General features: G+C 40.5%; 1 protein-coding gene across 2 annotated transcripts in view; it reads left to right on the top strand.

Annotated features, from left to right (window-relative positions):
- The first annotated feature begins 2,063 nt into the window (after window positions 1-2,063).
- The window catches only part of LOC144650969 (zinc finger SWIM domain-containing protein 8-like), a 15,832-nt gene continuing 1,148 nt past the window's right edge, over window positions 2,064-16,747 (top strand). For both annotated transcript variants that reach the window (XM_078510811.1, XM_078510810.1), the window contains exons 1-10: window positions 2,064-2,543; window positions 4,439-4,722; window positions 5,107-5,188; window positions 6,587-6,761; window positions 7,863-8,269; window positions 9,491-9,719; window positions 10,507-10,906; window positions 12,671-12,953; window positions 13,396-13,702; window positions 14,445-16,747. The exon at window positions 14,445-16,747 is cut by the window's right edge. In XM_078510811.1, the coding sequence (XP_078366937.1) occupies window positions 2,114-2,543; window positions 4,439-4,722; window positions 5,107-5,188; window positions 6,587-6,761; window positions 7,863-8,269; window positions 9,491-9,719; window positions 10,507-10,906; window positions 12,671-12,953; window positions 13,396-13,702; window positions 14,445-16,747 (4,900 nt within the window). In that variant the 5' untranslated portion in view covers window positions 2,064-2,113. The remainder of the gene's footprint in view (window positions 2,544-4,438; window positions 4,723-5,106; window positions 5,189-6,586; window positions 6,762-7,862; window positions 8,270-9,490; window positions 9,720-10,506; window positions 10,907-12,670; window positions 12,954-13,395; window positions 13,703-14,444) is intronic.

Below are 16,747 nucleotides of genomic sequence, written 5' to 3'. Positions count from 1 at the left end.
AGAATGAAGCCATGTATATGAAATGTTTCATTTGAATGAGTGATGTTTTGTAATAATTGGATATAAGAACTTTCAGTCCAAGTTAGTACAGTGTACAAAGAAGTACAATTAATTTATTGTTTTCTGATCTTTTACAAATGTAAGCTATTGGTCAGTTAAGGATTCTGGTAAGAGTCGTAAGATGATCATAGTTTTTTAGTACTGGAATTCTTGTTTGTTGATTATGTAAATAAAACGTTTATGATCAAACTTAAACAACACTTTTATCTTGTGCCCGGGGGGGGGGGGGGTACTCAAAAAAGTTTTATACGGGGAGGCTCCGCCCCAAGTTCTAACCCCTTACCCTTTTATATACCATTTTTGACAGAAATTGTACCCCTTTCGTATACCTTTCACTGAAAAAAGGTACCCTTTTCATATACCTAAGAGACATGGCGTGGACTTAAAATAAAACGTTTTCTTGTCATTTTTATGTAGCGCTTAATAAATTAAAATAATACAGCCATAAATTGCGTCTGTTCGAATTAATTATTTATTTTAATTAAGGCCCTTTTAAATAGCCAAATGGCAGATTTCCATACCCTTTCATATACTTAAACTCGTGAAATCCCTACCCTTTTATATACCTGAAGCCTGAAAAAGGTACCCCTTTCGGGCGGAGCCTCCCCGTATAGGCCATTATAGGGAGTTCCCCCCTCCCGAGATCTTGGGTCAAAGCATCCTTCAGAAAATGGAAGGGTCGCGTCCGGATTTAGATTTTAGGCGTGCAATCAACACAACCATCAGTAGCAGCGTCGCCATGGCAACTAGCAATCATCATCACACTCTTAAGTAGTTAGCCTCCCTTTCCTTGCATACCGTGTAACGCGACACAACCCTCTTCTGCAAAGAAGCGTTTCGTGTTATTAACCGTCCCACTGACCCCTCGCATAACTGTGTAAGTTGTAAGGCTGTAATCTTGATTTTTATGATAGCGTGGATGATATTTTTCGTCTGCGGCATGACACTGCATGAAGTGAGCAAAAAACGTCTTGGGGCAAAGTTCATTTCGTGAGCAAAGTTGGTTCTCTAAGGTTCCCCCATGTCCCCCTCTAGAGGCATACTGAGAAGATGAACTGCAGTTCGAGTTTACGATTCAAGCGAATCTCTTACGACCCTACTCACGCCCAGAATTCCTTCGATTTTTTTTAATTTTTTTTACAGGAACTGGCAGAACGTGAAAATCCCCCACCAACTTCATTCTCTTCCCCAGAGCCGCTTGTCCCTCAACCTCTGAGCCTGTGCACGAGAAACAAGTGGCCGTTTTCTCTAAAACCTTCTCGACGCCAAACCACCAAATGAGTGGAAGTCAAACCGGAAGTTGTCTAAGAAACAACAACAACGTTTTTCATTTCTCACGGTAAAAATTAAAGCTTGTTCGGCTTTCCAATTTTCCGGTGCAATGTTCCAACAATGATGTGCAGCCTTTGTAGTCTACATTCTGATTACTTGCAAAAAATTTCGGACAAGAGAAGTGTCCGAATTGACCGAAAATAAAATCGTCCGAAATTTTTAGCGTCCGAAATATTTACAGTACACAAACACGCCCTATGTGGCAAGGAAGGGTTTTGAGATGGCAGGCATAGTGGACGCTTCAGGCCATAGACTTAGTTAGCTAGAGGAGACTACTCCTCTACTAACTATGTTCAGGCTAATTCGTGTTTTGTCGGCGTAAATTTCAGCAAACTGTCCGAAATTTTTGTCCGAAAATTAAATGTCCGAAATAAGGCGTACGGAATTTTTTGCAAGTTATGTACATAGAAATTCACACCAAATTCCTGGAACAAGTTACCAAGTTCCGATTTTCATTATTTTATTTTTCTCTTGTTTTTATTCTCTTTTCCTTCCCTTTTCTTTCCTTTCCTTTCCTTCCTCCCTTGTGCGCCCACTTTACGCCGGAAATGACGACTCGTCGCGCGTGTCGCGTCGCTCGTAACCTGCGATCAAATTAACCAAAGCGAGGCACGAATTCGGTTTGGGATCTGGGTACTAACGTAAACAACACGTTAAAAATGATATGATGGCCGAATCGGCGGGAGGATAAAACTTGGGTTCACGTAAACAACGAACGGACATGGAATTATGGTTTGAATGGGAAGGAAACAACGAGGAACATCTTTCCTTTGACGACAGCGATCGTTTTGAGGAAGATTCGTTATGTTCTTGGGTTTCAGAGCCCGAGAGTATTTGTGGAAATTGGCGAGGCTGGAAGAGAAATTCTCAAAATGGAGTCCAATTTGATTCGGACCTCAGCGAAGAAAAAGTGGAAACTCTCATTGAAATATCCGCTAGAACGGTAGCTAAGCATCTACCATTTGAAACTGTAGAACGTACATATCCTCAAATACCTGAACAGCTCCAGTTAAGGATTGCTTTTTGGTCATTCCCTCCTTTCGAGGAAGACATCCGACTGTATTCTTGCTTGGCAAATGGTTCGCCGGATAAATTTCTTGAAGGAGAGCAATTGCTAAAAGTACAGGCGGTAAAAGATGCTCTTCAGATTGGTAAGTGTGAGTTGTACGTTTTCATTCGTCTTCACGCAGTACTATGGAAATTTGGTTGTGATAACATAAAAAAGTTAAACTAAAGACTTACAGCAAAATCAGCAAGAGACAAAATAAGACAAATTTATACGTAGATGTATTAAGTCCCGGCGTATCAAATCGAACGAAATCGAACAATTTTTTCATCGAACTCAATCGAACGAAATCGAATCTAATCGAACGATTAAATTCGATTTTGTTCGGTCATCGAACGAAATCGGACAACAATTTTTTTTGTGAGTTCGATTTCCGAACCAAATCGAACGAAATCGAATTAAGCGTTCGATTAAGTTCGGAATTCGAACTTGTGGCTAAAATTTAAAAAACGAAATTGGAACCTAGCGGAGCGAGTAAAAAGTTAATGATCATTCCTTAAATGGTTTTGGAATAAGTGACTGGACACGGTATCGTATAATCTTTGTCTTTTTATTTGATCCTAAATATTCGAGCAATCTAATACGCCCGGGAATACGTTAAAACTCGTACGAGGGATAAAATTACAAATACTCAAATACAACCCCCGATGTATCTGCGTATCGTATGAAGTAAAAACCGTATTTTAGAATAACATTTTGCGAATTAAAACTTTATATGATCGATTAAACAGTATAGCACATGGGGATGAAGTTGCACGCCGTATGTGACATGTTAACCGTAATTTTATTGTTGTTAGTGGCAGAATTATTTCTCCATTTTGACATAAAGTATGGAAATGAAGGAAACATAACTTAAGATGGCTTCACACGGGCATTTATCCCCGTGATCATCAAATGAAGGAAAACTGAACATTCGCTCGATTCAGATAATATCGTCATACGACGTAAGCCGCTCGCTTTGGCGTCGTTCGACGACCGAACTAAATCGAACGTCATCGGACTTTATCGAACGTTCGATTTGGTTCGATTTGCATTTATTTTTTGTGAGTTCGATTTCGTTCGATGACCGAACAAAATCGAATTTAATCGTTCGATTAAGTTCGATTGCGTTCGATTGAGTTCGAAAACCGAACGTTCGATTTGATACGCCGGGATTAAGTGTACAGGATAGAGTCCATGTACTGAAAATTGTGTTGTTTCATATGATGCATTTCTTTTTTTTTAAATTTTAATAACCAAAAGAGAAAACAAAGTTGAGTAGAAAGTAAGAAAAAATGTGAACAATTTTGCAATTATTTCAGGTACCCATTTGACTGATTGCTCCTAGGTAATTCTATCAACTTTCTTCACTCGAATTCCAATTCCATACTATTGCCCCTTTTATTAAAAAGTCTCACTATGGTTTATCAGCACAATTATGAACCACTTGGAAATACATTGTTTGTATGATTTTATCATTCACAGTCTTCTGTTATTCCAACATCCTACATTACAATAATTTATGATTTTGTTTATTTATTTATTTACTTATTTTTTAATATTTTTCCAAAAAAATATGACATCTAATTAAGCTACAATGGGTGCCAAAAGTGTTGAGACACTCGGCACTTTTGGAGTACCTTAGACAAATTTTACCTCTCACCCCTTCGATATTACCCCCCCCCCCCCCCCCCCCCAAACCAATGTTGGATTTGCTATTCGCAAGAGTTGCCTTGTTGGTGTACAGCATTGAAAAGGTGGCTCAGGGGGAGTGGTTAACAAAGCTGCACCAGATTTTAAGTGGAAAAATGGGAATGTTAATTTAACTAGTATTCATTTCAACCAACTGTCTCAAAGACTTTTGGTGCTCATTGTAGTTGAACAAGAGCCCTGACTAAAAGTAAAGTAATTGCAGATGGATCAACAACAGAAATGTGTGTTTTGGTGTTTAAACCCTTCCCATTAGACAAACCAAGCATGATTTCTTCTTTTCACTTGCAGGTTTCCATCTAAGTGCCACTGTCCACCAACCTCATGGAATTTGCCAAAGTAAAGGGACATTTAATGTTGCCGTCACATTTGATAGAGGACGCGTTACATCTTGTAACTGTACCTGTGATCAAACTGTCACATGGTGCTCCCATGTCATTGCTCTGTGTCTCTTCAGAATACACTTCCCACACTTGGTGTGTCTCAGAGCTCCTGTGTCAGAATATTTGTCACGTCTAAGGCGAGATCAGCTGCAGAAATTTGCTCAATATCTCATTAGCGAACTCCCTCAGCAGGTAAGAATAGTTGTTGTTGTTGTTGTTTTTCTTGTTTATTTGATTTGTCTCTTTCATGACTTGAAACTCAGGTCAGTTTAGGCTTATGCAAACTCATCAAAAAATTTATGTGGAATTACAATTTTCTGAAATATTATACATTATATTCAACTTTCAACTTTATTTTCAGTTTAAAATATGAAAAATAATACAAAATAATTGAAGTGCTTGGTCCTGCTTCTTGTTACTAAACTAATTGAGTTGGAGGCAAGAGTTAATATAAAAACAAACAAACAAACAAAACAAAGCATGAGCTAAAATAAAAACAATAGGGAGTTTTTTTTTTAGTAGAATTATAGTTGTCAAAAAGGGTTACATGTAAACCTTTGTTTTTGTTTCATGTAGCTTCTTCCCACTGCACAAAGGCTGCTTGATGAGTTACTATCATCACAGGATTCTACTATCAACTCGTTACCAGGAGCTCCAGGTAACAGCTTATTATTATTATTATAATTATTATTAATTAATTAATTATTGGTAATAATTATTATTATTATTATTATTATGATTTTTATGTAATTAACATTATTATCCTGCATATTGCACGGAATATCAGCCTGATACTTAGCTGATGAGGTCGTAGGTCAAGTGGGCTAAAATCAGACAAACAAAATGTCAACGAAACACATTTTGCCTCTAGAAAAACTGTGGCAATGATATGTGTACAGGAAATTAAACAAATCTTGGCAACCTACATACAGTCAACTCTCTCTAAGATGGACACCCTCGGGACCGGCCCCAACTGTCCGTCTTAGAGAGGTGTCCGCCTTATAGAGAGTCAAGGTAACGTGACACCAGAAATTTTGAGACGATAAAGCTAAATGGCTATGCACAACGAATACACGTCTGTTTTTAGGCGCTTACGTTAGCAAAACCTATAAAGTGGAACAAAAATAATATCAGAAATTTGACTTGTTTATTAATAACAAACGGTAATACAGTAAGTAGAAAACTAAATCTTTGGTGCCCATATACAAGTTTAAGCAGAGAAGTAATGCGTTTTAGCGGATTGTTTTTGGTAAGTTTGGTATTCTAAAGGCGCTAATCTACTATGCTTTATGTCGATAACAAGTTTTGAAGTATTATTCACTAAAAAAATAACTTTTTGTGCATGTCCGTTGGCAGTTTCAAAGTGTCCGTTGTCTGTCTTAGAGAGGTGTCCGTCTTACAGAGAGTTTTCTTACAGTAAAATGACTGAAAAACGGCAGGGACCGTAACCAGGTGTCCATCTTATGGAGGTGTCTGTCTTATAAAGGTGTTCGTTAAGAGAGAGTTGACTGTATATCGCATGAGGGGGCAAGCAAGCTTAATTCGACAAATTTTCAGCCAGTTTCTTACTATGTTTGATATTTTTTTCATACCATGCTTTGGTGTCAGTATTGTGACAAACATATTCTAAGTTTTATGTTAGTTTGGCGCTTGTAATAAAACCAAAATGGCTTGCGTAGTTAACAAGTCAAATAACTGTGCATTTTTTTCAAACTAACCTTAATGAAATCTGTATTCTATAACTTGGCTCTCAAATGTGATTGTGGCACAGTTACTTCACAATTTCAAGCAGCTGAGAAACGGCATCATTTCAATGTTTGCTCTCTGGAAGACAACGTGGCTAACTATTATAATATGAAAACCATCATGGCGGCTATCGTGAATATGGTCTATTCCAGTAGTGAAAATGAAGGAGAGGGGTGGGGAGAAGAGAAAGGAAGGGAACGCCTGCTTTAAAGACCCCAGTTGGTTCATTTCTGCGGTTGTAACCACATCTAAGGATTGTTTCAAGTACAATAAAATTTATTGTAATGTATAATTTGCTGTGTTTTGTTAGATCCTACTGCAGGACCGTCAGCTGCAGATCACTCCAAATGGTGCCTGGATGAAAGTGCTCTCCATGAAAACATCAAAAAGATGCTAGTGAGATTCTGTGGTCCAAGTCCACTTGTATTTAGTGATGTGAACGCTCTGTATTTAGCCAATACAGCTCCTCCTACCGCGGCCGAATGGTAAGGTGGTCCAAGTCAGTTTAAATACTATTTGAACACCAGTATTTAAATTCAGTTTTAAACATATTAAGGTTGTAGTAAATAATAAAGATGGTAAATTTCAAGCTCGGTGATAAATAGTGAAGAAATTATTCAACATGACACGAGCCTGGGACAAAGAAAAATCTGAGTCCCCAACGGGAATCGAACCCATGGCCTCCCAGATACCGGTTGGGCGCTCTAACCAACTGAGCTATGAGAGACTTGCTGTGAGCTGGGCCATTTACTAGATTGATATGTGACACGCGTCACCTATCAACCTAGTCACATATCAACCAGGCCATGGGTTCGATTCACGTCGGGGACTCAGATTTTTTCTTTGTCCCACGCTCGTGTCATGTTGAATAATTTCTTCAATATTAAGGTTGTGTTTTTTCACTGTACTTTGAAAGGAAAGAGCTACTAACAGTGGAATCTTAATTTCTGAAACCTACAAACTAGGACAAAAAAACTGGTTCAAGAAATTGTGTGTTTAAGAAATCAAGACCTGCAAAATTGTAGTGTTTGACTTGGTGTCAAAGCAAGTTATTGGAAGCCTTGAGAAATTGTGGGTTTGAGAAATTGTGATTCAACTGTATTGTACTTTCAGAGTTAGCTGATCAGAGTCATGGATTTGTCTTCTAATGACTGTAATACATTCATATAAACACTACATCCTGGTCAAATGCAAAAGACACAACAAACAAATTCGAATTTGGGCAGACCAGCAGCAAGTGTGGACATATGTACTTGATCAAAACACTTTTTAACAGATGAGTTTTCATATTACATGAAAGAAACCAGTTATTAATAAATACATGTAAATAAAACAAAGAAATGAGACAAAGATACAATATATGTCTAAGTTAACTGACTTTTTGTCCATTCAGTATTGCAAATGCATTCATGGTTAGGTTATTCTAAACATCCCTTTGAATGAGTATGATAATGATTTAAGTCATTTCAGTAAATAAATTCTCTTTACAATGTAGTTAGCAATTACTGTACATACTGTAATGTTCAAATGTAATGTTTATTAAATATGTAACACATGAGCTTGACCATTTTATTTTATACATCTAGGTCAAATCTTCTTAGACCCTTACGAGGTCGTGAGCCTGAAGGCATGTGGAACCTCCTGTCCATAGTGCGGGAACTCTTCCGTAGAGGTGACATGAATGCTGTGAACCTTCTGATCATTCTAACAGAGGAATGTCTAGCCAATGATCAGGTGTTAATTTGGTGGTTCGACAGTCGCAGTCAAGCATCAGGCAATACCTCATCTCATAACCACAGCAATGGTTACAGGGGGAATACCAATGCTGCAAGTACAGAAGCCACTAAGCATGCTTGTGCTGGATTCTGTGATGAGCTTGTGACCTTGTGGAGATTAGCAGCACTTAATCCCAAACTGTCAGATGATGAGAGAGATGAGATTAAGATTCAGTTGGAAGAGTGGCATCAAAAAGCTGTAGAGAAAGGATGCACAGGTGTGAATTAGCCATAAATCTATTATGTACATGAACTGGTTAATAATGGTAATAGGACTGAGTGGAGTCCAATTCCGTCTGTAATCATACAAGTGATAAACAAAATCGGATGACCGCGTAGCGGGAGTCTGATTCGTTTAATCACGCAGGGATGTAGCTAAGAAAACACTAAGCTGGCTCATTAACAAGCCCAGCTGGCTTTTCTGGCCTTGGGAGCTCTTAACGTTTACCTAAATCTTTGTTTTCATGTGAAATTTCAGCTACTGTAGATTTACATTCTCTTTCAGCTGGTGAAATTAGCCGGCAGCCAGCCCTTAGCCACATCCCTGATCACGAGTATGATTACAGACAGAATTGGACGACACAAAGTCTTGTTACCAATTAATCAAAACTATGGCAATATTTGAGAACAAACTAACCTTCCGTTGAATAGTAAACATCTTTATGAATACTGAAAAACGTAACAGTCTATTCAACAAAATGCACAGCAACAGCACACGGAAAATAAAGCATTCTATCCAGTTACACAGGCATGATGTGTAAACTGGCGTTTCACACTGTCCAGTTACAAGCATGAGACTTACACTGTCCTATATGTGCTAAAATTGGGCTGCTAATAACCACTCATGTTCTAGAATTTTGTTATAGTTTTGATTATACACAAAATATAATGTAACTTAACCACACTTGATATCTATGAAAAAAATGTTTTGCAATGCATAGAGTGCATTAAAATCAAAAGCCACTGTGCTAGCACATGTAGCTCTCTAAACCAAGCCACCTACATTTATTTAAACACAAAAATTAGTTAATGGTAAAAGTAATCTGGATACATCACTTTACTGTCTTCTAAACATTGAGTCCCATACACAAGCATGATTATTGTTTTAAACAACATCTGGCCAAGTTCTTTGCCACTGGTTCATATTGAGTTACATGTTAATGTAACTTTTACCTTTGCAGTCAGTCAGTCAGTCAGTCAGTGGGTCAGTCTGTCGGTCAGTCCTTCGGTTGGTCAGTCGGTTGGCTGGTTGGTTGGGCAGTCAGTCAGTCAGCAGGCAGTCATTTACCATTCATTCATTTGTTCAAACATTCATTCCTCCCTTTTGGCTGTCTGTCTATTCATGCATCAGCCATCCATCTGTTCACTTGTCAATCCATTCATTCATCCTTTAATTCCATTTAACATGTCTCATGCTACTCATGTCGTCCATTTCTCAGGAAGAGGTGCCAGTCATGTAATTCCAGCGACAGCAGTGTCATGCTTCCCAGGTTTCCTTCCCGCAATAGAGGCGTGTTCTCTGAACTGGAAAAACTTGGAGCTAGGTATAGTTCCAAAAGAGAAGAGACATCAAGTCCAACTTCCACTGACACTCCGCTGTGCAAGGATGAACTGGCCAGAGTCACCCAAAGATGCTGACACTGAAAATACCTTGGCACCTCTTGAAAGGTTTGTGGAACTTTTTTATCATTCAATAATAATTTGAATTTTATTGGTTTTTATTGTCCATGTCATATATGCAGTTTAAATGACCATACTGTACTAGATTTACCGACTCTAGTCAAAGGCAAGAGATTGCAAATATTTATTATTAATAGAAGTTAGTCATGAATTCTGTCAATTTATGACTTATCAAATTAAAGTGCCACAGTAAAAAAACTGTATTATGTTTTTCATATATTTTAGTGATACAAGCGGTACTTGTGAAGAACAGCTTCCCTGGCCAGCTGTTGTTAAACCGTTCGGCTGACAGAGTACCAACAGGTTACTGTCAGCCTACCAACAGGCCACCAACAGTTTCCCCAAAAAATTGTGTAAAATAGGGCAATAACCCTGACTGAACGTCAAATAAAATGATTAACAAATAACAATTAAACAAATAAACCCAACACACACAATTTTTGCATTGTAATCAGAGCTGTGCTCTAAGGGTGCCCGGGTGCCTCTGGCGACTAACTTTTGTCTTTGGGCGACCAGATAATCTTATTTCTTTCATATAAGCTTAATGCTGGGCACCCTGGATCTCATAGTTTGGAACCTTTCGGCTCCTTGTAATTTTTTGTTAGAGCACAGCCTTGGTAATACATATTCACCTACTTAACGATCAGTGCTCAGCCATACAAAAAATAACACAATGGAAAAAATATTTGTCAGCCAACAGGTTCTTCACTTTTACCTTACAAGCTATTTCAGGCAAAAATGGAGCAAACGTTTATGTTGTTTTTCCTTTTGATAGCGAGAGAGAAAGCCAAGGAGCAAATGAAGAGAACACGAGCAGTGGTTTAGATGATGAGTACACTCCCATCCCAGTGCAAGACATTGATGAAGGGCTAGAGGTCCTCTGTGCACGAACTGAGGCTCTTCATGTTCATGGCTATCACACTGTCGCTGGTAAACTCGCCGTCAAACTCGCAGAGAACATTTTGAGTGATGGCAATAACTTGAGCACTTTTGTTGGTACAAGAAACAACAACAGAGGTCATGGCACGAGTCTGTTCACTAACACTATCCTGGTGAAAGCTGCTTTTCTTTGTAATGTACTCGTAGAGGATCTGAACTGCCATCATTTGGCTTTCAGAGTGGGTATGCTGGGTCTAGAGATGCCAAGACAGCCAGCCAAGAGTAAGGCTTTGGAGGTAATGATAAAAGTTGCAGGGCCATTCCTTCTCATAGTCAAGCTACAGTTTTATGGTGTCATGTCTAAAACAAACCTGTTAATGTGTGGCACACTTAACAAATCGTTAACGCCACAGGGTTCACTTTTAAGCTATGGATGCATGTAGGAGGTTGCTAAGCATGGGAAAAGTGTCAGAGTTGCCCGAAGCTATACCCGAGGGCGACTCTAGCTTCTTGAGCTCTCAGCAAAAAATTCCCAAGTTCATCCATAACTCAATAGTGCACGCTGTGGCGTTTACCATTTTGTCTTATAGCACAAGTTTAAGGTGGATTACTACAGTTTCTGTGTATAATTGCGCCTGAGGAAAACCTTCTTTTGAATAGGTATCAGATGTGGCATACACTTAACAATCTTTCAGTACTGTAGAGGGATGATTTCTTGATATCTAGCTTTTTAAATTCACAGGTAGAAAATTGAAGAAAAGTAGAAAAAAACGTGTCTAGCAGTTACACTTTTTTCTGCGTTGATCTCTTGCGCCATGCCGTCTCACATCAGCATACGCACTCAAGTTAACTTCAGGTATTCGTCAGCATCCACCCATGGGCAAATAGTAGATGCTAATTAACCAATCAGAGCGCGCGCTTTACTTTATTTGTGCTTTAATCTCAGTTTTACTGGGGTTAAGTTGAAGTCATGAGTTAAGCGTCTTCCCCCAAGACACACCGCAATGACTCCAGCTAGCACTTTAACCGAGGCCATTCAATCTGGAATGAATGAATGAATGAATGAATAACTTTATTATCGTGTCTAAAAATGTTTAGCTGAGGGGAAAAATCCCCTCTACTAATTGTGGACACCTGACTAAGAAAAAACTTTAAAAAACGTAAACCTATCATTGTACAACTATTACAATTAATAGTTTAAAGTTAAAATAATTTAAAAAAGAAGCTATTTACATAATAAAAACGGGTAAAAAAAGTAAATCTATTTATGTAAATCTATTTATGGAGATGAACGTGCTATCTATTAGGCTACGTTCGACTCCAGATTGAGCGGCTTTTGCTCAAGCACTTGCTGGGGTCATTGTAGTGTGCTCTTGGACAAGATACTAAACTCTCACACTTCCCCACCCAGGATCAATCTCAGGATTAATCTCAGTTTTACTGGGGTTAAGTTGAAGTCATGAGTTAAGCGTCTTCCCCCAAGACACACCGCAATGACTCCAGCTAGCACTTGAACCGAGGCCATTCAATCTGGAGATGAACGTGCTAGCTATTAGGCTACGTACGACTCCATATTGAGCGGCTTTTGCTCAAGCACTTGCTGGGGTCATTGTAGTGTGCTCTTGGACAAGATACTAAACTCTCACACTTCCCCACCCAGGAGTGTAAAATTAATGGATACCAGCAACTGTTAGGACAACCTGACAAACTGCTGAGTGGCAACCTGTATGAACTAGCATCTTTTTCAGCAGGGAGTAGCAATACTCTCAGTTGCTTAATGCTACGGAACCCAGGATAAGCTCCAACTGTGTGGGCCATTTTGGCCAGAATGCAACTTAAGTTAGGCCACCTTGAAGACGAGATGGCAAAGTTTCAGAGAAGCAGGATGCCAATAGACCAGTGTACGGTATGAAACGCCAACCTGTCCTTACTGCAGGTGAATTTGCAAGCACTGTGCTGGACTGACCTTACATAGAGAACTGTGTTTGCATAAATAGACAATTATTACTGTATAATAGGCATTCCATTACATAACAATCAACCTCTTTCAAACGTTGCAGGTGAAACTTTTAAATCAAGAGTCAGACCTGTTCAGTTTACTAAAGAGACTTCCGCTCGGTCCAGCTGAACTCGCTGTTGTAAGAGAGAAAGCTGAGCTCCTGCATCGTGGTCAGCTGAGGCGGGGAGAGGCTGTTCTACCCATCATGCTGGCTACATTCATCTTTGACGTGCTGTGCCCGAGTAATGGTGAATCACAAGCTAAACGACAGGTCACAGGGAAGCTGTGTACAACAACTAAAGAGGACGAGGAGCTGGGATTTAAAGCTGCGCTCCATGCTATAGGTGCAGTAACTCGTAAAAAGTAGAAATTAAACAAGGGTAGCTTATGGTTCTCAAAAATTGGCATTAAAACCTACTAAGCATTAGCCATAGTAAGGAAATAAAAATTGAAATCAACGGACTGTTAGGGAAAGTACTGTAAACTTATGTGTGATTAGTTCTTCTCCCGCTCGAGAAAAACGTTTCCACCTAGAAATTCCATAGTGGTGACCTACGATGTAGCTTTCTCGGATTGGTTTTTACTTGCGCATAACAATTCAGAGCGAGCAACAACCGATCAAAGGCTCTACAAGAATCCCTGAAGAGCAAGGACACCACACCATTTTGTTAACAGAAATAACGTTCTCATTTGAACTTGCTGCACATAATCATTAAGGAATCATTACAATGTGTAAATTGCATTTTTATTGACTGATTTTTTTTGGCAAACGTCTTCCTTCACCAGGGATGAAAGGAAATGCTTTAGAGAACCAGTACTCCATGTTGTGTGAAGGTACAAGGAGGCAGAGAGGAGACTTGGCGCTAGCGTTACTACTTTACTGCCGGGACGATACCTTGAGGATTCGCCAAATTATGGATGTACTCTTGGACAAGAGTCGATATGACCTACCAAGCGTTACTGGGGTGACTCAAGGCAAAAAGAAAGTCGAAAGATCTGATTCACGAGAAAATAAGAGTGAGGAAAGCGAGACATCAAGCAACGGTGCAATCAAGAGCAGAGCCAGCTTAGGGGTACCCAACCGCAGAGGAAGGTAAAATTAAAATCTGCTTTCCAATGTTTTCCTTGGGCATTTTGTTATTATCATTTCACTTGCCGGGCATTTCGTTCATTTTTGGTGGCAGCAGTCTTGGAATTTTTGTTTTGTTCTTCGCAACTGTTTTAAATGAGGAAAATGGAAAAAAATAGAGAAACTGAAGGATTTCATATATCGGCCAAAAAACAAACTAAAAATCTACGGCAGTGCTTTAAACCTTTGGGCGTAATAAAAAGTTATTTCACTGCAGTACACCACGTTATTTTAGTTTTAGCATAATCAATTATTGGTGTTAATTAAAAGTTTGCGTATCATGGCATCCTGGCAAACACTGCACGATAATCCAAATTGCAGCTTCTAATGATGAACATTGTCGAACATTCTCTCTCATCGGTTTCGAGCGCACTTTGCGATGGCGAAGGGGTTATTCCCGGAACGTGCCACAAAAAATATATATATATATATATATGTTGTGGTTAAATTTTATATTTGGTTTAAAATTTGTCAAACCAGTTTGATGTCTCATTCATTATCATAATCTGAAACAAAGGGTAAGAAAAATCAAACAGGTTTGAAAAATTTTAGAACCAAAGATAAAATTAAACCACAACATATATAACAAATAAAGCACTTTAGAAGAAAAAAACTTGTTTATGGTGCTACGAATGATAGGCTAGTGGTACATGTATCTCTTCTGTCAATTGTTTTCTGATTGTTGTCTCTCCTTGTTATTCTCCAGCAATGACCAAAATTCGTCCAGCACTAGTGATAGTGGTACAGACAGCAGTAGTAAAGACAGTTCAGGGCTGGACAGATGCAAGCCACGTGGAGCAAGCGGGAGACCTTCGCCCCAAAGAGCTCCTGCAAGTGTCGTGTCGGTATCAGTGGATGACGAGAGCGGAAGTTCAAGTGGAGTTGACACAGATTCTGTCCCAGTTCCCGTCCGGGTAGTGGATATTCGTCAAGCTGATCTTCGGAAAGGCGTCTGTACTGCAGGCATCCCTTATGGGGGTGTTGCACGTGAAGGTGAACCTCTAAGCGAGGGTTTACCTGCCTCTGTACCAACGCAGAATGTCCCATATGTTGACGACCTTGGGCTTCATGACCCTAATGAACCTGCTGTCCTTGACCCGACACGGGATTTGCCGCATGTGCATGTCCCACACCTAGAGGAGCCTGTTGTGAAGGATTTCTGTAAGTCCCTCTCAAAACAAGATGCCTTAAGTACCACTGACTCTTGTCTGGATAAACCTGTGAGAGGTGTCATTGGTGTGACGGTCTGCACTCAAGGTGTCCAAACTAGTAATGTTAAAGGTGGCAACACCACTACTTTGTCATATAAGGAACCATGCAGTGCTAAACCTGTGGATCCCGCCCTATATGGACCACAAGTCTGTGGCCCAGTCCAAGATGTTCCACAAGTCTGTGCTCCAGATGTGAATGATCCTCTCGTCTGTGGTCCAGGTGATGTTCCACGAAACTATGGAGGTTTTCCACCATTAGCGCTCTCAGAAGGCGTCCATCCGAGTCTCCACCTACCTGGTGTGGCCGGATTGGATACAAATGTACCACGCTTGGATGACATGAGGAGTAATGAATTACCAGGCACCCCTTCTGCAGAGAGTGTGGCCAAAACCCGCCATTCTGGCGCCAGGTCAACGCTCAAAGTAAACACACCCATCAGTCAAGATCTCTCATCTGAAGGCGATGTCTCGGACATTGAAGCTGACTTTGAGGAATCCCAGCAAAAAGTGTCCAATTATAATATGCCAGGAAGAAGTTTGGAAAATACTGGTGAAAACAAAGATGTTGATAATTCGCCTTCAGTTGCTGTTGTTGAAGAAGAGATTTCAGGTTCTCCGAATGTGGTCGTACAAAGTGGCAGCTCAGCCTCTGCCTTCCCAGATCCTGACAATGGACTTAACAATGAAGAAGCCGCAGCAGCTGCTGATGCAGAAGGACCGTTTGAGGCAGTAGAGGAACAATCCAGTGAATCGGGAGCCAGAGGAAGCACCAGTGCCAGTGCTGAGGATACTGACAGGAGCCGACGCCGCAACAGGAATCGTGGGAGACGGAGGAAGAGGGTTGGCAAGTCTGCTTTGTACCAGGCTACCGAGGCTGAGGCACACTTCATGTTTGAGCTTGCCAAGACAGTGCTTGGCAAATCTGGTGGAAGCAGCAGCACGTCTGTGTTTACCCAGACATCAAGCAGTGACACTCCAGCTGGTCCACATAGACTACTGCAGTTATGCGCGTTTGAAATTGGTCTCTTTGCCTTGGGACTTCACAATCGAACATCGCCAAACTGGTTATCACGAACGTACTCATCCCACGTTTCTTGGATTTCGGGTCAAGCCATGGAGATTGGGCATCAAGCTATAACTCTTCTCTTGGAACGTTGGGAAGGGAACTTAACACCCTCTGAGGTTGCGTCTATAGCTGATCGAGCATCCAGGTCTAATGATCGTACTATGGTGCGTGCCGCAGCTGAGCTCGGCCTGTCATGTCTTCACATGGCCACTACTTTAAACCCGGTGGAGATTCAGCGTGCTCTGTCTCAATGTCGTGAGGAAGATTCAGAGCTGTTGGATCAAGCTTGCCAAGCTGTTGAAAGCGCCGCTCGGGGTGGCGGTGTGTACCCTGAAGTTCTATTCGATGTTGCCAGACATTGGTTCCACCTTCATGAGAGAAATCAAACAAGCAATGGTTCAGCGTCGAGGCCAGCTAAGAGTGAATCAAGAAGCAGAAGTGTGTTGGGTAGATCATCTCAATCTGCAAGCTCTTCAAGCCATTCTCCTCCACTCAGCTCCTTCATGCCACAAATGCCCCAGTTGACCGTACCCCCCAGCTACTCATCGATACCTCCCCCCCTGTACACCACTCCCGAACAATACGTACAGCAGCAGATGCACCAGCAAGTCCATCAGATGATGGGGCACTATCCGGGTTATTTATCAGGGGGCTCCTCAGGATACCGGTCTGGTTCACAGTCGCATTATTCATACCCGTTCTCACGATCTTTAACAGGGACTCAGTTCTCTT

This window comes from Oculina patagonica, chromosome 4 (assembly GCF_052425735.1).
Source record: "Oculina patagonica isolate OP01 chromosome 4, crgOcupat, whole genome shotgun sequence".
Lineage (NCBI taxonomy): Eukaryota > Metazoa > Cnidaria > Anthozoa > Scleractinia > Oculinidae > Oculina > Oculina patagonica.
Note: the sequence above shows the minus strand (reverse complement) of the source record. Positions and strands in the feature narration are given on the sequence as shown.